The 21,955-nt window shown below is 34.9% G+C and overlaps 1 protein-coding gene across 9 annotated transcripts; it reads right to left on the reverse strand.

Moving 5' to 3' along the window:
* Nucleotides 1-5,195: 5,195 nt before the first annotated feature.
* Nucleotides 5,196-17,533, reverse strand: LOC104877766 (histidine-containing phosphotransfer protein 1). Of its 9 annotated transcripts, none has more exons than XM_019216891.2 (8): nt 17,341-17,515; nt 17,149-17,225; nt 16,580-16,628; nt 16,339-16,381; nt 15,300-15,371; nt 8,167-8,239; nt 6,022-6,121; nt 5,196-5,818 (listed from the first exon to the last, which is right to left on the reverse strand). In XM_019216891.2, the coding sequence occupies exons 2-8, from the start codon at nt 17,206-17,208 to the stop codon at nt 5,793-5,795; spliced, it is 423 nt and encodes a 140-aa protein (XP_019072436.2). In that variant the 5' UTR covers nt 17,209-17,225; nt 17,341-17,515; the 3' UTR covers nt 5,196-5,792. The 9 variants fall into 9 exon arrangements, with proteins under 9 accessions (XP_019072436.2, XP_010645015.1, XP_059591580.1 ...); XM_010646713.3 differs by having other exon boundaries at nt 16,339-16,407; nt 16,498-16,628; nt 17,341-17,495; XM_059735597.1 differs by lacking the exon at nt 15,300-15,371 and having other exon boundaries at nt 17,341-17,533.
* Nucleotides 17,534-21,955: the final 4,422 nt, after the last annotated feature.

Raw genomic sequence — 21,955 nt, forward strand, 5'->3', positions numbered from 1 at the left:
TCTTGTTGTAAGACACTATGATAAGTGGCCTGAAAGAAAGATAAAAAGCAATGAGAGGAATGATCCTTAGGTGAGAGTCTCTAAAGGAACAAAGATAAAGTACATTTGGGTGAAAGAACCTAAAACAAGAAGATCCATGCAAGGATTAATAAGATACATTAACACATTTCCTTAGGTGAGAGTCATAGAATATTTTTTGTACTACTACAACTATTATAGGTTGTGGAAAGAGCTTTGTTTAAGAAAGGTATGATGTGAGAACTATTGTTGAGTGTGTTATAACTACAAATGTGAAGTAAAATTCTATGATTTTTATGCATTATTGTTTATTTTATACAATAGTTTTATGATGAGAATTCAAATTATACACCGGGAGAACTATCAAATCATGACAAACTCATTCTTTTAATTTGTTGCTAATGCCTTAAAAAAATTCAGTTTGATGTGTTTTGTGAGGATTTTGTAAGACTAAGGATGTTTTTGCACGCTTCCAATATTTCATGAACAAAGAGTAGATAAGTAAGGGGCGCTATCACTAATAATACATTGAGCAAGAGCCTTATATTAAGCACTAAGTTGAGTTTAATGAGAATAGTGTGTCCTAAGGAAAGCAAGCCACATTGCACACTTAGAGAAACACTTTGATAACACAACTTTAAGTGGTAGTGTGGATTGAGCTCTCAAGGAGGCCACTGTCGTATTACACACTTAAAAGACTCTTATCACATTACAGTATGGCCTGATAACACACCTTCATTAGACACTCCAACAATGGCACACCCATCATAGGAGAACTCTTTGTAGATTGTGCACCCTAAAAACATCAATCTACATTACACACTTGGAGAAGTGCTTTTAGAGTGTGCACCTTTGAGTAGTGGTTTGGATTGCATATTTAGAAGCTAAGCTACATAGCACATATCCTATTGTGTACTAAAGGAACCTCCATCAATTTGCACACCAATCAAGCGCACTCAAAAGGAAATGCTCTTCATTCCAACTTGCATAGTGCTCATAAGACCAACAACTCATAAGTGCACTATTCATTCAGCAAATGCACTACCCTTCTTAATAAAACACTTTCTCTCATTTATTATGAAGATCATCCCAAGTAGCTCCCATCTGAGTCATTTCTTTAGTCGCTCCACCTTATGCATAAACTTCATTTTTCAATCATTGTGTACTCATCTCAACAAGGCAAATGCCCTTAGGACTTTAACTAATATATTCTCACCTCCATATTATTACAGTAAAAAGACGATTGTAGCCAAGTACTTCACGGCAACATTTCTTGACTAATGGTTGCATTAACACTATAACTTATTATGAGTAGGTAGTGGAGCTAGCTAGGATAACTTTAAGGGCAATGATGCAGAGAGAGATTTTATTGCTTATAAATACGAGAGTTGTAAATAGTAGAGTTTCCTTTTCCCTGAAGGGCTATCTTAGATAGGACAATTTGTCTCTTAGAGGAGAGGTATATTATCTTCTTCTAGAGCATAGATGTTAGGAAAATAAGAAAGTTTATTTTTTTTTGTTTTTTCATTCTCTTCATTTTTTGTAATTCGTTTTTAATTTCAACAATTTTTTACATTTCAGTTTTTATGTTTTTGTTTTTCTACTTGTTCTCCTTTCTTTCTATTTATATGTTTTCACTTCTGAGTTTGTGAAGGGGGTTGAGGTCTCTTGTTTTAGTTTGACCCACCATGGTTTAGCTATCTATGGTTGGAAAAGACCTTATTGAGGTTTGTGGTCATGAGGGCCAAAAAGAACCTTCAAAGGCCAGAGTTAGTGGTTATGAGGACTAAATGAAGTGACCATGGTCATGAGTCTAATATATTAGAAACATGTTTTTTGACATGAGAATAAACCCATCCAAATCATTTGATTGCAATGACCAAAATGAGCAATTGGACTGAGTTGAGCCTTTTTTGAAATGGTTAATTCTCCTATCAATTGGTGCCCTGCTATTAGTGTAAACCCCTTGCTTGATCAATAAGTTGCAAGCACTGGATTGGGACCAAGCATGTGAGTTGAGTTTAAGAGAGGTAATTTAAGTGACTTTCATTTCCAGAAGCTTGTATTTGTTTTCTTTTTAGTTTCTAGGTTTCCTATCTCTCCCAAAAAATTACCAAAAATATGTTTCTTTCCCTATACTCACACCTAAAATTCCTGCCCCTAGTATTGTTAATCCTAAGTTCCCTATGGAGATGACCTAATCACTATACATCTGTTAGTGTTTTTATTTATTTATTTATTTGGTTCAAGAACTAAGAGTGACAACAACTACTTTGATTTAAAGTTTTGTTCCTATAAAACTTTATTCCTAAAATTAATTTCGGATTTTTGTTTTAAATTATAAAACCGACATAACCATTTTACACACTCTTTTGTGAAAATTAAACTCTTTTCCATTGAGTTGTAGCTCATCTCTTTTATGTAAAATTATTTTCTACAAACTAAGATATAGGGGAGAAAGAAGGAAAAAAGAGTTAAGTTATGGTGTTACAACTAAGGGATTTGGGAAGCTATGTTTTTGTAGTATATGTATTTTAAATGTTGGAAAGTTTTGTAATAATAATAAACTGAGAAGTAAAGCTATGTATAATAGTTATATTTCTATATAAGTAACTTGAATAGTATGTACAATGGTTTGATGAAGTAAATAAAATGCAAAATTCAAATATTTTGGGTTGAGAAGGTTGATGTTGTTTGGATTTGATTATTAGTTGAATTTTATGGTTGTTCCATAATCCGTACTACATGAAGATTTAAGGTGTTAAAAGTCCCTCCAAAGAAGGAACATGACCATTTTCAAAATTTAAATAAATGTTAAAAATCCTAAATTAATAACACGAGAAGAAAGATTGTGCAAGTGCTATTAGATATTGGTCCACATATCCTAAATAAAAAGAAAAGATGTATAGTTGGTGGTGTGTATTGTGTTTTGAGTTAAGGAGAAGTACAATTGTGGTGTGCTAATTAAATTAAAGGAGAAGAGGTGCACAAGTTGTAGTGCCCAAAAGTTGTAAGTTAGGGGGTGCACAATTTGAGTTGTAGGAACATAGAATGGTTTAAAAATGAGATGTGCATGATTTGAATTAAGGTACAATTTGAATTGATAATGAGGAAGAAAGAAGTGCACAATTCAAAAAAGCAGACATGTGTTAAAAGGAGGAGGTGCACAATTTAAGTGGTAAGCTAGAGGTATATAATTCAAGTGGTGCGCTGGTTGTCACAATTTTGAGTGGTGCGCAAGTTGGGCTAAGGTCCTCATTTATTATTTTGTCATTTATATCTTCATTTACTTTACAATGTAAATAACATAATACTCTTATTTGAATCCAATAAAAATACCTTCACAACCTAATTTTAGGTAAATCAAAATCTAATTTTTCAATTTTATTTATAAACTGACAACTTGTACCAAATTTCTTTGAAAAAATTTTGCCTAAGAAAAATGATCAAAGATAAAAATCTAAAAAACATTATTTTGAGTAGAACTAACATGAAAAGTATAAATTTGCCATTTTTAATTTTAAATTTTGAAGCTTTTAAAAATGATATGTTTTCTAAACTTAGTAAAGTTTATGCACAACTAAGGCAATATACATGGCATATTTAAAAACTTTCCATTAGACCATATTATTTCAACTTTTAAAAGAAGTAAAATTTTAAATTTACAAATTATGAAATAAAATGTCATGATGTTGCTATTATTAGAAAATATATATTTAATAAAAAAATGTGGTTGTCGTTTGTACATTAGAATTAAAATGTCTAAATATGAAAATAAACTATTAACACACTTATTACAAATATTATAATATTATCTTTTAATTCACATTTGAAACCCTAGAATTATAAGTTAACTCTTTTATATTATAATTAAATCATAATTTTAGAATTTTGGGTGTGACGGGACTTACTTCCTCTTCTTCAATGTAAATGAATTTATAAGGAGATTTCAATAAATGAAATTTCATTATTAAAAATAGAAGATATTTTTACATAAGGTAGTTATGATATTTAAAAAAATAAAAATTGGGAGAAAGTCATTTTTTAATTAATTTTGATAGAATCTTATTTTGATAAGCTTATATAATATATATATATATATATAATCCTACCATGCTTTTTCGAAACATAATTTTTCCTTAAAAAAAAAAAGACAATATCATACTTGTGGTGCCCATAATAATCTTTTGGAATATTTCTAATCCCCTTTCTTCTTAATTTCAATTAAGACATTTTCAAATAACTATAAAGTGGATTATTGTACTAATTGAATTTAATTTTGACAATGAATTGGTTAATGTGATAACGCTCCAGTTATAATGAGTTATTTTCTATGGATTTACGGTTTCAACAAATCATAATTCCATTGGGAAATTTTGTTTAGTTAGACAATGAGTACATTCCAAGTAATTATACTTATTACTTAGTGACTTAAGTTGATTTTAAGTTAAATTATATTTAAGTTTTAAACTTAAAATTTATTAATCAGTTCTTATTTTAGGTTATTTGATAAAATTAACTTAAAATTTATTCTAAATCATCAAATTAGCATATTGATCATCATAAATTATAAATAGGGTAAAAGAGATCGAGTAACAATAGAAGTCATAGAATAGCAAAAAAAATCATAACGATAATTAAGACGACAAAAATATAAAATGAAGATATGAACTTAAAAATAAGTTAATTATTTTTACTTATTACTTAAAGTTGTTTTTTTTTATTTTAAGTCATACTATTAAATTATTTCACTAAACATATTTAATTTACTTAATGACTTAAATTAAGTTATTAAATCACTTTAAGTTAGTAAATTGATTTATTAAATACCCACTAAGTTGGCCCAATCACTTATTAATAAATACGCCATCACTAAAAACAAAATTTAATACATAGATCCAATATGACTGTGCATCAACCGAATTATAAAATATATAAATATGTCAAATGATTTACTTTGAAAAATGATTTAAGCTTTGAAGTACACTTCTTCTCATTAATGAAAAACATAATATACCATTGCTATTGTGATTTCCACCAGGGAAATTCGCCATAATTTTCAAATGAAAAACACATATTACCTTTAGTATGTTTCTTTCCTTATCCTAAATCCATATCCAAGTTTAATATATGGCAAGAAAATAAATTTACAACTACTATGGATGAGATGATGTCAAGGCACATGCAAATAGTCTACTTCTCTAAAATTTGAAACAGTATAATTTTTCTATTTCACTTTCACAAGAAACATATTAGCTTGCATATGATCTAGTTCTCTCCATATACAAAATGGTAGCAAAACAACAAATTAAATGGGTTGCACAAAGCTATAAGGCATGTGAGTATGAACCATTGAATCCACTGTTCTTAAAAGGAATGCATATGTACCTGCTGGGTGATCTTCAAAAGCCAATGAAACTGTACTTATATCTGGGGCACTTGAGTTCAGGATCCTGAACACGTCAAAATGTCCAGGGAAGGATCAAGGATTTCATTAAAAATATTGTGGTGGCTAGTATCAATGGCAGCAGGAGTAATAAGAAAAGGATTAAAAGAAGAAGAAAGGATCATATAAGAGAAGGCTTGGCAGCGGTTGATGTTAGTATGAAATATGTTCTGAACAGAAGGTCTGCTATTCATTGGACAATTCGGCCAGTTAGAAGTCATATTCTTCAGAATTGGGACGAGAGTTGTGGGCCTCATTAGTGTAAAACCCAGCACCTTAGAGACTCCGTTGAGGCTTCAATGAAAATGCAAAATGCTAGATCTGCCGTCTAAGATACAATATTTGCATCTCCAGCTGTAAATCAAAACATAAATAAGAAATAAGTTAGGACAGTTATCACTTCCATTTTGTCACCGCCGAGAAATTGCTACTGCTCTAGTCTTAATGAAATTTGCAGTTAACTTTAAAAATGATACTGAATAAGATATCACAGTTTGTTTTGAGCCAAAAAAATTCTGTATCATAGGAATTCTCAAGGGACTACAACTACTTTGTACCATATCTAGGTGCCACTGCTTGGTACAGTACTTGTAACAATGAAGATGCCACAGGAAATGATGCACTATAAACATCCTTGGAACTCATTCTCAAAAGATTCTGCAGGCACATGATGCCAATAATGGAGTCATTGGATCAAATCCACCCCATAAATGGAAAAGTAAGAAAATGAAGGTCTTGAAAATATTGAAAGGACATAAAGCAGCAGACTATACTAACATATCAATTGAAGATGTCACTCAACCAAGTATATGCACAAAAATTCTGCCTACACATTTGTTTTGAACAATAAAAATGTCCCTTTTTTCCTGGATCTACAGAAAAGAAGATGAAATAAATTGCAATATCTTCAGTTGGATTGCAAGACTTGAGATCTTGCCCTAATTATTTTCAATGTGCTTATTTGCCATGCTCCAACAGTTTTCAACACTTGATTCCAAAAGCATTCCCACAAGGTTTTAAAATTTCTGCAACCATAGCATCCCTATGTAACTGCAGTCCACATTGGAAGTCATTTGGACCTGTGTAATTTATTTAATTGCTTCCTTTTCACCGCAACTCAATGTTTTATCAAGATTACCAAAAAGCTAGCAGTAGTAGGTGAGGCATTAGGACCTTCAGAAGAATAAGACACTTTTAGCTACATTCCTTCAATTTCGCAAGAATTAGACTAAAATGATTTTTGCAATCTCCAAATCCAGAAACTGTAACATAAGGAAAATAAAAAAAGTTTATTCCAGGGTAACATCCTCCCTTACGCGATACTCCATACCCACATGAGAAGAAACAATGGTGGAGGTGAATGGTAGGAGAAATTGTTAGGATTGAACAACCAACACACCTAAAAGCTTAAACTGTTAGGATATGGGCTGGAATGTATCATCACTACTCCCAATAATGGCAGGTTATAGGATCAAGTCCCATGAGATTCTCCTGCTCCAGCTTGCTGGCAATACCAAATGTTAGCAATTAGTTGTGAGTACATATATGCCCTTTCCCATGAAAATTTGGTAGAGAGGAATAGAAAACAACCTATATGGACTCCTTGTTTGTGATATCTAGAATATTACATAAAGTCAAAGGGCAATGAGAATTAGATTTTCCATAGACAAATTTTATTGGTTATTTAAAACACTAAACTATCTATAACCCACAAAGTTATTATATGTCTCTTTAATAAAGATAATATGATTCAACTAATATTATGTCACTACTTGGATTGTCTGACAAACACATAGTCCAGTGCAATCATCAAGATGTTTTTTTTGTTTTTATATTTTTTTCCATTTTCATTTTATTTTATTTTATTTTCCATATAGATAGAAAAAATTATACTATCTAGAAAATGCAACCGTCTCTTTATACCTTTTCTCTGCAAGATTTCATCCCAGGGTTCTAGGCTTTGCATAGTGTTTAATGTTGCATTTACCGGATGTTAATGTGCATGTGTACGTGGGTGAGTGTGTGTAACTTTTGCTAACAAACATAAGCTGTTGAGATTCAGGGATGAAGTTGGTCAACAAAATACAACCCATAGAAAAACAATCTATTTAATCCTTCTTTATTTTAAATTCAATAAAATGCCATCCTTTTGAACCTCATTCTGTCTTGCAATACATGCCAGCATGAATGGCTGCAAGCCTGAAATCTTCTTACACTAATCATGTTAAAGGATCAAGCAAAGTGCATAGCTACTCATACTGGTGGGAATGCAGAGAAGTTATACTGCTGAGATCCATCCAGACAGCCTTGAAGGCATGGATAAAATCATTAAAGGACAAAGATGTTATTAACTATCAGTTCCTTGCCATCGTATATTTTTGGTTCCATATGTCACAAAGCATTGCAATCTCATCCCCATGTCTAGCTGGTGGTTCTAGTTTCTTCACAAGTACATAGTTAGGCCAAGTATTGCAATCACACAAGCAAATCCAAAGCCCTGAGTTCAAACATAATAAATACATGATAATCTACTGCACAGAATTGGAAAATAAAAGGTCAATTTGTGCATTCTTAAAACACAAATATATTGTATTTGTCTTTGCATCTTTGATGCTGAATTTTCTGATGCAGTTCTCAAACAATAAGTTTCAATAGGTATGAATTTTATCACAATTTCCAATATTCATGCATAATCTGGTTACCTGGAGGACTTCCAAGAATTTGGGGAGAAGACGAGAACATTCACCACGCAACATGTAGAACACTCCCACACATCTGGAGGAAAGAAAATGATTCTCAAATTAGAAGGTACAAAAAAGAGGGAGAAAGAAAGAAGTAAAAGAAAAGAGAGAGAATCCTATAGTGATATATAAGAGGCATCCAGTTAGGGAAAAATGGTATCTGCCTGGGAAGGCAGATACTTTGAGGCTACAGGGCAGCTGAGATATACTATGACTGTTTAGAATCAGTAAAGGAAGCATTTTATGTTTTACTATTTGAACAAGAAAAATTATCCAATAGAAAAAAATATCAGGTCATAGAGAAACAGGATATAGAAAATATCAAAATATCTGACATGAAGAACACAATAAGCCTTATCCATGAATCTGATAAACGAAGTCATAGTGGTTCTCATGGTGGCTTTTGTAGTAGTCATAGAGGACATGGTTTTTGTGGAGATGGCCAGAATGGTTGACATGGTGTTAGGAAGTGTGATCATTCTGGTGAAACTGGCCATACTGAACATTACTATTAGATAAAATATGGTAAACTAGTTATGTGCAACAAGTTACTGATGGTACTATGCAACCACTAAAAGCTTTTGCTTCATTTGTCCAAGCAATTTCTGACTCTAGTTCTTGTGATGCACTCACTACTCAACTTAGCAACCCCATCCAAACATTGTGAACTGCTACTCCATCCTCTCTCTATTATTACTTTAGCCAATTCAAATAATGTTGCATGTGTAACCCAATCAGCTTCATCTTGGGTAATTGATTCTGGAGCTAATTCTAAAATATTTGGTAACTATTAAACATGATATTGCTTTCGCTTATGGTTTTTCTTAGTTTGTTCTTTAGAAAAGTGTCTTACTCATTTTGGAGTAATTTTGCTAAATAGAAAACACTTGTAAGGAGAATCATTTAGTGTTTGGATAATACATCTATATATGTTTTTTCATGGTGTTTTTAGCAATGTCTTAAAACAAAACTGATTTTTGGAAGAACCCTCTACTATGATATTAAGTCAGCATATATTCACAGCTGTGATTTATTATTTACAGTTGTGATTTACATCTGTAATTGATTATATAACTGTGATTTATACAACTGTATATTATTTTATATGGTTGTCTATTATTCTGTATAATTGACTATCCTAAACTAGTCTTATGTAACCCTATATAAATATCCTTGAGATATATGAAAATATTTATTTGGCGATTTATCAAGTTACTATTAGAGCAAAAGTAGAGAATTTCCGTTGCTGCCAAGCCAACACTTCTTCCCTTCTTTTTCACCCTCTTCGTTACCATATCATGTCTGCAAAAACAGATGTGAGTATTTTTAATAGCGAAAAGTCATCCATGGTGACCATTCATGAGATTACCTCTTTAACAATTTCTATTAAGTTGGATGGAGCTAATTATCATGTTTGGTCTCAAATTTTGGAGATACATATTGCTGGCAGAAAGAAGAAGGCATAAATCATAGGAAGGAAGGTTGCATCTGTAGAGGATGACCCAAACTATGCTGAATGAGAAGCTCAAGACGCTTTAGTCAAGTCTTGGCTCATCAATTCCATGACTGACCGGTTGATGTCATGCTTTATGCAGTGTGGAACAACTAAGGAAGTTTGTGATGCAGTCAGAAGAAGCCATCTTGATGTCCCTAACTCTTCTCAAGTATATGAAATAATAAAGAAATCCTTTCAATCACGCCAAGGTGGTCACCCACTTACAAAATACTACAATGGGTTAGACTCAATATTCATGGAGCTTGATTATCGAACCCAATGATATAACTTGTGTAACTGATATTGAGAAATAAAGGAAGAGTACTGCTAAGAATTGGGTTTATATATTTTTTACAGGTCTTGATCACAGTTTGGATCAAGTTAGCGGTCACGTTTTGGCCACCTCTCCTTTACCAAGCCTAGAGGAAGCTTATTCACTAGTTCATCATGAAGTGTAGAGGCCGGCACCTCTCCTTTACCAATTCAGCTGAGCTCTAAACGATAATTACTGTGGCAGAAGCCATGGTCCAGGTGCCCGCTGAGGCTCAAATAGACTAACTTGTTAATTGTGTGGAAGACAAGGTCATGTTGCTATTCGTTGCTATCATAGGTTTGACATCTCATTTCAAGGATCTCAATAACAAAATCAATATGGACAGAACAACCAACATACAACATTCATCACTTCACCAGCAACCATCAATGATCAAGCTTGGTATATCGATAGTGGAGTCACTAATCACATCACAACTAATCTGAATACGCTTTCTCAAAAGACAGATTACAAAGGTAATGAGAAGCTGGTTGTAGGTAATGGTCAACTACTTCCCATTTCTCATATTGGAAAGTCTTTAATTAATTCAGATGTTGATTTTAAACTATTATTCATGAATCACGTTCTGCATGTCCCAAAAATAACCAAAAACCTATTAAGTGTCTCACAGTTTACTAAAGACAATAACATCGCTGAATTTTACTCTAATTGTTGTTTGATCAAGGAAAAAATTACAAGGAGGGTATTGCTACAAGGGAAACTTAGCGATGGATTGTACCGGATGGTCATGGCTCACAACAACTCCTCTACCAGTCTTCCTTCAGCCTATTTTGCAGATTTTAAGTCCAATAATCAGCCTTGTGCTGTTGAGTCAGTTACAAAGTCCAAGAGTCCAACAATGAGTCAATCTTTGAGTCCGTTCCAAAATAATCAGTCAAAGAAATTCAGTATTTGGCATAGGAGACTTGGCCATCCATGTGTACCAATTCTAAAAAATGTTATGAATACAATTGGTATTTCAAATAATTTTGAATTTGATTTTTGCACTGCTTGTCAACTTGGAAAGTCTCACAAAATTTCTTTTCAAAACTCAACAAATGTATCATCTTATCCTATTGAACTAATTCACTCAGACATATGGGGTTCAACATCATTAGCTCTAAGGAAGGATACAAATATTACGTAAATTCCATAGATGACTACTCAAAATACACTTGGATCTATCCTCTACATTTAAAATTAGAAGCCAAAACCATTTTTCAAAAATTCCAAATCCTAGTTGAAAGACACTTTGATAGGAAAGTCAAAATACCACAAACTGACTGAGGGGGTGAATACTGCAATCTTAAACCATTTCTTGATCAAATAGGCATACAATTCTGACATCCATGCCCATACACACACTAACAAAATGGTAAGGTAGAAAGAAAACACAAACACATAGTTGAAATGTGCTTAACTTTGTTGGCCCAAGCTGCTATGCCCTTATCTTTCTGGTGGGAAGCCTTTAGCACAACAACCTTTCTCATAAACCACCTACCAACTCCTACCCTTTCCTATCTTTCTCCAATTGAAGCCTTCTTCCATCAAAAACCAAATTTTCAATTTTTAAAAACTTTCGGTTGTGCTTGCTATCGTCACTTTTTTTTTTTGATAGATAAAAAGAAATGTATTCAACTGAAAGAGGAAGCACAAAAAACAGTGCCCTCAAAGTATACAGGGAGTATACAAAAGTAGCCCAAGACCAAAGATTACATACAAAAGAATATTTCAGTATGTGAAGCGAAAGCTCCTCATTCCCAAAAGCTAACAAGTTCATTTCCTTCCAGACTGACCAAAAAATACATAAGGGGGCCATTTGCCAAGCCTTTTTATGAGTTTTCCCCACAAAAGCTCCATGTCACCCAAGAAGAGTTTCCTTCACTGAAGACAAAATTAAGCCCATATAATAATAGCAAGCTGCAACTTAGAACCTCCAAGTGTGTATATTTAGGTTATAGTGCTCGTTACAAAGGTTACAAGTGTCTACATCCCTGTAGAAGAATTTATATTGCTCATAGTGTCTCCTTTGATGAAAATGATTTTCCCTTTTTATCTGGTTTACCATGTTCTAGCTCACATCTAGATTATTCTTCTACTCAAAGTTCCTTTTCTCCTTATCATCAGTGGATTCCCAAGTTTGATTGTCCACGTCCAATTGATATTGGCATGACAAGTTCTAGTGCAGTTCAGAGCATAAAATCCACTGCATCCTCACCAACCTATTCTAGTTCAGGTCAAAAGAATAATCAAGGTAACAATTCTGGTCCTTCCCTCACCAATAATATTGAAATTCCTTCCATTAATTTGTTTGAAGACCTCTCTTTTAAACCTATTGAGCAACATCAAGATCACATACAAAAACAACCTGACATTGTCCATCCTAATACCAAAAGCATTCCTAAACCTTGTCAAACCTCAATTCACCCTATGACCACTAAATCCAAATCAGACATTTCTAAACCCAAGTTCTACCTTATCAACACAAAAGCCAAATCAGCATCTGTTTTAATTGAGAACTTAGAGCCAATTAGCATTGACCAAGCCTTGCAAAACAAGGATTGGAAGCAAGCTATGGATTAGGAATATGAGGCCTTCATGAAAAATAACACTTGGGTTTTGCTACCATATAAGGTTGCCATGAACATTGTTGACAATAAGTGGGTATTTAGGGTGAAGAGAAATTCAGATGGTACAATTCAAAGATATAAAGCCCAACTAGTTGCCATGGGCTTTTAGCAAACACCAGGAGTTTACTACTTTGAAACATTCATTCCAGTAGTGAAGGCTTCAACAATCAGGGTCATTTTGACTTTGGTAGTAACAAATAACTGGGATATACAACAACTTGATGTAAATAACGCTTTTCTGAATGGAGAACTATAAGAGGAACTGTATGTGCACCAACTGACAGGCTATATCAATCCATTAAAAGCAGAATTTTTTGTAAACTCACAAAGGCTCTCTATGGATTAAAACAGGCACCTCGAGCCTGGTTTGACAAGCTTAAGGTAGTATTAATTAGTCTTGGTTTTGTGAACTCCAAATCAGTAGCTCTTTATTTGTGTTCAGGTCTGGAAAAACAATTCTTATATTGTTGGTATACATTGATGATATCCTAATAACTGGGAATGATCCAGTGAAGATGAAAAAGATTATTGAAAGCTTGAATGCACAGTTCACCTTGAAGAATTTAATATCACAGAGCTATTTCCTAGGTTTTGAAGCTCATCGAACAAAGTCTGGAATCTATCTAATTCAGAAGAAATATATGACCGATCTATTATCCAAGGCTAACATGTTGAATGATAAAAGCAACCCAATGCCTATGTGCTAAGGAATAAAAATTCACCTTGCTGATAGTGATTTATTTGAACAACCAACCCTATATCGGACCATCATTGGAGCTTTGTAATACCTAACTCTAACCAGGCGAGACATATCATTTTTTGTAAACAAATTGAATCAATATTTGCAGGCAACAACAATTAATCACTAGAAAGCTTGCAAACGTATACTAAGATACTTAAATGGCACTCTTGACTATGGGCTTCTTTTCTCACCAACAACAGAAATGACACTAGAAGGGCATGTTGATGCAGATTGGGCTAGTTCCTTGGATGATAGAAAATCCACTACAGGTTATTGTATTTATCTTGGTGGAAACTTAGTTGTATGGAACTCCACAAAACAAAAGGTAATATCTCACTCAAGCACTGAATCAGAATATTGTGCCCATGCTCAAGATGTAACAGAACTTGTTTGGTTACAATCTCTATTCTCTCAAATTTGGAATTGAGATAAATGATTGCCCTACACTCTGGTGTGACAATATAGGAGCTAAACAACTTGCTTCTAACCCAGTCTTCCACTCAAGAACAAAACACATTGAGATTGATGTTCATTTTATTAGAGATAAGGTTATTACCAAAAAACTGGAGATAAAACATGTGCCCACAGTCTCGCTTTTAATAGGGTTATTACCAAAGAACTCAAGATCAATTGTTGATATCTTGACAAAGCTGTTATCCATCTCTCAATTCCACTTTCTCAAAGGCAAGCTTGTTGTTGTTCAATCCCCACTGCCTCGCTTGAGGGAGCATGTTGAAGAGTTATTCATACGTAGAAAATAACCTATCTTATCAGAATTAGTTACAGATTCCCACAGGACTCAGACTCAATCCGAGCTCTTTCTCTCTCTGAGAAGCCCCTTTCTCATCCTTATCTGTTAGTTATGATAGCCTCTGCCCTTTATTCTTATCTGTTATCATAAGTTCTATATATTCTGCAAAACCACTCAAGTAAAGTTTAATATACTGATAATTGCAAAGTCTTTCAAAGCTCCAGAATCTCCTAATTCTTAACTAGAAGCAACTCTTTAAGCCTTTTTCATCCTATTTCTAAAAAAAGTTGCATACTATTTTTTTTTTTTTCTCTTTTTCATAGATAGATCTATTCGGTATATCATCCATCCTCTCCTTTTAAGTTAATCCAATTCATTATCCTACCCTATGTAGCTTCCCAAGCGAAAAAGTCCATTATTGATGGTATCCAAAGATTCCAAATTATACTATAAGGGAACATCTCCATTTTACCGCATGATAAAGAGAAGCACAGAGACTTAATTGAGAAAATGAAGACTTAGCATCTCCATATCAGCACATCTTTACCAATAGGAATCAATTTGGGAACATCCAGATTTGAGGTAAAGCACATATATCGAGATCTATAAAGTTTTTAATGCCTATTGCTTCAATTGTGCATAGATCTAGAGGGCCCTAGGGAGATTTAGCATGCACCCTAATGGTCCAAGGAGGGGAATTAAGATATCCAAATATTCCTGACACAAACCACTCTGAGGTTCACTCATGACCCGAATTACTTCCTCAAATAAACTTCTCAATTTTATCAAGGTAAGTATTATTCATATATGTCTCCTTTTGTTTCAGTGCATGTAGATGGGGGAGAAAAGCTCTCATTCCACAAGCTTTTACACAATTTTGAATAACATAGCAATAAAAATTGGCATTATTTATGGAGAAAATGTTAACCGACCACTAATTCAATTGAAACACATGTTATGCATGAAAGCAAATAACCATCACCTATGAACATAAGATGTCAAGAGCAAATAATTTATGCAAGAAACAAACACTGGAAGTTAGTAATATTAAAAACTGATCTCAATTTATGTGATGCACAAAGGGAATAAAAGATTACTGGAACTTCTACAAGTTACAACCATTAGTAGCAGAAAACTAATGCATGTTGCAATGCGTTTCTTACTGATCCCTAGATCTATGTGCACAGGCCTGCATAAAGAGACGACAAGCATGTTGTATGGATTGGGCTCCAATACTGCACCAACAAACATAACAAGAATGTGAACTTTTATTTCAAACTGCAAAGAATAGAGCTCCAAGATTTCAAAGCTAATATGAGATTAAAGCAAAAAACACCTGTCACTGCTAATGATGTGGAAAAGCATTTGAACTTCAAATAATATTGTCCACAATCTCTCTTTTAGAGGAAAGAAACTTACAATTAAGAAAGTCAAGTGCTATGCAAGAAACCTAAATTAATAGACAAAAATGGTATTATGGTGCAATAAATATACCAAGAGAACTATGTGATAGCATGATTTATTTGAATCTTCAAATTCTGTGTAGATGTAATTGAAATCATAGAAATGGACCATCATAATGACACTGTCAACTAATGGTGTCATTCTTAATTGTGTGAGAGCAGGCAGTCCAATGCATCAATCTTGGCTTCTTTGGTCTAGTAAAGTATGAGGTCATATTGAACCAAAATCTTGATATTTTGGAAATCCACATTGGAACTCTATCAGCTACATCAGTTTTTTCTCCACAACGGCTCAAACAAGGCCCCAAGAGATAAATATGTATCAAAAGGTTTCCTTAATGAAATCTAATCCAAACTCTATCAGCTTTATATGATTGCCAGGCATGATTCCTCACGTATGCAATCATAATGACAGAAACTCTCATAACACACATGCCATAGACTAAAAAAGAAAATAAAGCCTGCAAAACAATTGTCATATCTAATCCAATCAATGTAAAAGAAAGATGAAGAGAAGAAAATGCAAAAAAATAAAAACTAATAAAAAATAAAATAAAAATAAAAATTCAAAAAGCTTAGGATTGTTAAAAGTATCACTTACAATCCTTCTTTTAGTACACTACATGTAAGGCATGTATAAGTCTAGCACTCAAACTTCAAGTGAAGAACTTGCTTTTAATGACCATATAAAAAATTTATCAGGCCCTCTAATGCATTGGCAAAGAGATGGCTAAATTACCTACAACTACATATTCCAAGGTGGCCAGCACAAACAGCCGCTCCTGCATAGTCAATGTTAGGTTCTGTCCTGTACAAATTAAACTCAGAAATTTAATACCTAAATCATGAAACAACTACTTAAAACTTAGGTATAAAAATACATCAGATTGGGAAGTACAGATAGTTGGCAATAGCTCTGATGTTCGTCCTAATTTGAGTGCAGTAAAGGAGGATAATTTTTGCAACAAACTGAAAATCACCGGCCACTCGTATTGCTTGAACTAGATGGAAATGATCATTCAAAAGTCCCTGCAGGGAATAATATCAAAAACAAGAAATAAACAATCAAGAAAGTAGTCGAAGAAAACATCATTCATTCTTAAGTAATATATTATAACCCTTCAAAATTCAAGCAAAGAAAGATGATCAATCTCCTAATTTCTATAAGTAACAAACTCAATCTGGAATAATTAACAAATACATTAAGCCTTCGTTTGGATTATGGGAAGGAGTAGAAGGAATAAAAAAAAGGATGAAAATTACTCACAAATTGATTCTTTTCTCAAGCTATTTTCAACATTTTCCTTTCCTTTCCCATTGCTTTGTCTAATATCCAAACAAAACCTTTAAAAGTGGGCAATAAATCGCTTACACCTTAAAAAGTGAGCAATCAATCACTTACGCAACAGAGAAACTGCCCAAAATTACGTAAAATTTTATCTATTTTCATTATTTCAACAACATCCAAGAAACAAAGTTCAAACCCAAATCTGATGAAAATAAACCAAAACTTCCGAGAAGGATGAAAAAAAGACATGGAATCACTCGCCTCAACAAGCATCTCCCTCACAAGCTGATTGATCCGAGCCTGACGTCTCGCTATGTCCATGTTCAATTCAGTTTTATCTGCAATAGAGAAAATCATGGAATAACACTTCCTGTTAACACTCTGTTTGGTTGCTGGGAAAATCTCAGAAAAGAAAATCCCGCCATCAACTGACATCACCCATATTTAGCTTACTTCAGTTGAGCTCTTCACTTGTGTCAACAATCTTCTTCTTTTTCAGTTTTCTTGGATTTTCTCGGGCACCAAACAATAGACAGAAAAATAACGATTCTTTTTAGTTTTTCTTTCCTCTCTTTTAACTTGCAGTTATTTAATCTTCTAATGGTGGGAGGGTTGTATGGTAATTTCAATAGACGGTTGATTGTCTGATCAGCAGCGAGATGGCGGGAAAACAGAGAAGTGAGAAGTCTGGTGGAAGTAATGGGCCGGGCTCAAATCTTGGCCCATTTTTAATGGGGCATGGTCGGGTTGAGCCCGATCCAATTTAAACTCCCTTTTTTTCCTTTTTAATTAAAAAAAACAAAATTTTAAATTAAGAAATTTTATAATAAGTTTTTAAAATTATCATAATTTTTAAATAGCTTGTAAATATATGATATGACCTCTATTTATAATTTTCAAATTTAATTTGAATTATTATGAAAATTATAAACTTAATTAAATAAAAATAAAAATAAGTTTATAAATAATTATAAATAATTTCAAACTTAGTCAATATAAAATGGTATTAAAATTAATCCTCGACCGTTGGGACACAATTGTGATATGTGATATTATAGACCCCCATTTTGTGGCTCATTTTTTTTTTGCATTTTGTGCAGCTCATTCTTACCAGGTGGTATCTCAAGGAGCCACGTGTTGCCTCAAGAGAGGCTGTGGAAGAATCATATTAGTGGTTAGAAGCAATGGGAGGGCGACACGTGTTATAGAATATTCTCGAGTGGTTTTGGGAGGATTTAGAGGAGTGTATTCTATTGCTGATAGGGGGGAGATATTTTGGGTGACAGACGAAGAGATTTTTGGGTAGCTTAGGAGAGAAGACAACGGGGGAGAAGACCATTTGAGGGAGAGGAAGGTTTGAGAGGAGAAAACTTGGGGAAGAAAGCTTGAGGGGAAGCGAGATGGAGAGAGGACTAGAAAAATAGAGAGTTGCAAGAGAAGCAAAAGCACAGTTGCAAGCTAACCCACTCTTTGCTTGAAATGAGCATTCCAGGTATGATTATTCGTGAGCTCCTTATTTCTCATTTCCACCTTGATTAACTTTCATTTTCAGTATTTTTTTTTCTGAGTATTTGGTTTGTTGATTGGTGTGGATATTATGGGCCACTCGTTTGTTTTGTGGGACTCTGGGTATGCATGCTCTGTTTTAGATTTATTTTGGATGTTTTTTACTTCTCTTGAAAATATCTGATGCTCTGTTCCTTCCCATAACTTGATGTATCAAGACCATGCTCTTATTTCCTCCGTATTCCACCTGTTCAAAGCTCTTTGACGGTCCAGGGCATAAAGCTAAACTCATACTCTGTTTTTATTACGTTTTCGTTCTTCCTTGGTTATTACTCGGTTTCTTGTTGAGGGTGGAGTGATGTCTTCAATAACCAAGCTGGTGGGATTCAATGAGTGTGGTCATGGGGGGAAATGAACTCAACGAAGGACTTCGGTGATTGTATATGTGCTTCAATCTATTGGTTCAAAATGGTGGCCATGGAATTACATTAGAGTTTTGTGTTCAAGTTTGCTTTGCCGTCTGGGTCTGATAAGATATCTATTGGTAGTGAAAATGGGAATGAGGATTTGAGACATCTCCTCTTTTCCTAGAAGTCTTAGTGACTACATAAATGGATACTATGTTCCCTGAGAATGGCAGATAAAGGACGGGGGCTTTTTGCATTCTTTTTACTCTTCAGTTTTCATAAATGCAAAGAATGATGAGAGCTTGATTATGCAAGGCTTCTGTTCCAGTTGTATTACCTGCAAAATTGGGTGTTGATATTATGACAGTATCATAGCATTTGTCATCAACTGGAATAAAAAATGTTCTCAATGTAGGCCAATAAGTTGTCGCCTTTAAGGAATCTCACTGGGATGACGATGCAGCAAGTCGCCTGTGAAACTACAACTGCATTGGAGGTGCCTGTAAAGCATACTTCATTTGTGCATGAATTAGAAATATCAATTGTTTCCGTCCAATTTGAAAATGTAGGTTCCAAAGCTGCTGATCTTAGTACAGTTGTAGATAGGAATGTTTTCCCACAGTTAAGTGCTTAACTCTAAGAATTTCTGCAGCTGAAAGAAATATGAAAGATGATAGGTGTACTAGATTTGGCAGGCAAAAAATGAATTCAATGATGGAGCCACCTCCTAACTACCAGCATCAAAATTATGAGACATGGGTGCATAGAGCAAACAGAGATGCATGTTCTATTGAAGTTCAAAAAGGAGGAAGAACCCATTCGCTTGTTGCTAATTGGGAGAAGAGAGAAAGATCTCCTACTTATGACGGACATACATTCAATAATTTTTATGGGGACTGTTTCTACATCTAACATGCTCCTATTTGATGCGATAACATATGCTCCATCCACTGAAAAGGAAACAGTGTCTGCCAGTGATGAAGATGCTATTACAGATACAATGGAGCAATACGGTCAATTTGTTGGCTCTATCCAGTCTCACTTATCCAAGTTACAGGAAGTTCCATGTGCATGGCCACCTTTACTTTTCCATCCTACATACCCATAGGACTCATCTATCAAAGTTATCACCACATTCCCACCTTCCACCTTATACATATTCACATTCATTAGCCTAACCCATTCTTCATACCCCAACACACCCATCTTCATTCAAATCCTCAATCTTCCAAGACCCACCAAACCCATTTCTCACACTACCCCTCATCATCCATTCCACCCATGAACAAGATCACTAGCCTATTTTCCTCACTTTCTCTCACTACTCGTGGCTCTACTCAACACCAATCCCCCTATGCAAGGCCATCCTCATTTCTCTCACACCTCCTACTCATCATACCCATTTTCTCTATTAATCATACCCATTGCAGCAGCTCGTTTCACCATCTCATCCATTCAAACCCGTTCTCCTAGTCCCATGCACATGGACACCTCTATCTCGCTCCATTTTTAAGCATCATACCCACCATGCCCTTTTCTCTACACCGCATGCCCTTCATACCCATCTTCCAATACCCATTAAACCCATTCCTCCCACCTTTGCATGGCCATGCATGGCCACACAAACCTTTGCAAACGTTTCTACCATTCCATCCCATCCCTCATATTCCATTATACCCATCACCATGCCCACATCCTCATACCCACCTTACCCACCACTAACAGCTAACCTCACTCTAATCTACCCTATGCACATGGCCATTCTCATTTTCCCACATCCTCATCACCCTTCATTACCCATTCCACCTATACTAACCCGCCAAACCTATTCCTCTCATATCTATCATTTTTTTTTTCTCATCTTATACCATACCTCTCAGATTTCTATAACAACGTGGAGCCAAAGTAGCAGGTTGGGCACAACTTATTGCAACTGATAAGGAATCGATAACTCCACTCCATTCACATCTCCATCAATGGTGGCTTCACTCACTACCCTGTCAAACATCGGCTCACTCTCAAGTCCACGGAGCGTCGCGTAGATCAAGGCTCTCGGTCTCACCTATAACTCTGTGAAGCTTCCAAGATCTCCGTTCCCCTCAAATTTGTCATCGTCGTCGAGCTCCATCGCCGGCTCGTTTCGCCTGGTGCCTATCATATCTTCGTTGAATCCTTGTTCTCTGTGAAAAACAACAACCTTCTTAGTTTGGTTAAAGTCTATGCGCAGGAAGCATAAATTCAATCAAAAGTAACACAAAAGTTCAAAGTCTTGGTTCACAAGTATGAGAAGAGTAGTGTGGAGATAATTGGAAGATTTGAGAGAAAGGGTTTCTCTTTGAAAGAATTGAAGCTTTTGAGCGTGGAATGTGGTTTCACTTAGAAGCACCACGAGGACCTGTTGCCAAAGCCTTGTTTCAATGGGTCGGTTGAGTACATCATTTCTGGCCCAGGTATTATCATGATTTAGGGAGGGGGAATATGATTCTTGGGAGTGACTCAATAGAAAGTGCAAGGAAGTGGAATGTAAGAATGGGTAAGGGGACCCACCGTCTATAAGTTCAAATAACCATTGAGGTATATTTTTGCTTAAAGTTGGTGGTATAATGGTTTACTCCACTTGCTCATTGAATCCAGTTAAAAATGAGGTCGCGATTGCTAAGATTTTATGGAGGTTTGGTGAGCCTGTAAACTGGTTGATGCCTCCTATAAGTTCCCTCAACTTGTTTGCAATCCAGGTCTAAAGGAATGGTAGGTTCGTGGCAAGGGTATGGGACTTGCAAGCCTTATTTGGAGAGCTTCCTAATTAGTTCAAACCCCTAGTGACTACCATTGTGACTTATTCTCTTTCATTATGGACATTGAGAATGGGCAATTGAAGGAATATTCAGGATCGGAAACCGAGAAAGCTACTCATGAGGCTATTTCTTTAAAGACCCATCAAGTTGTCTTCCAAATTTTCATCAGCAGTGGGGTCACCCTTTGACCAAAAGGCCCATGGTTTGGTGACTGTAGTTGTGACACAGGCAGAGGAGATAAAAGGAAAGACCGGACTTAAGAGAATAAGCCCACGTCCCTACCAACATCACTCCATCCCGTGCCCATTCCTGCATGGTTATGCATGGCTACCTTTGGCATGCAATCTTGGTGGCCACGTG

This window comes from Vitis vinifera, chromosome 19, assembly GCF_030704535.1.
Source record: "Vitis vinifera cultivar Pinot Noir 40024 chromosome 19, ASM3070453v1".
Taxonomy (NCBI): Eukaryota; Viridiplantae; Streptophyta; class Magnoliopsida; order Vitales; family Vitaceae; genus Vitis; species Vitis vinifera.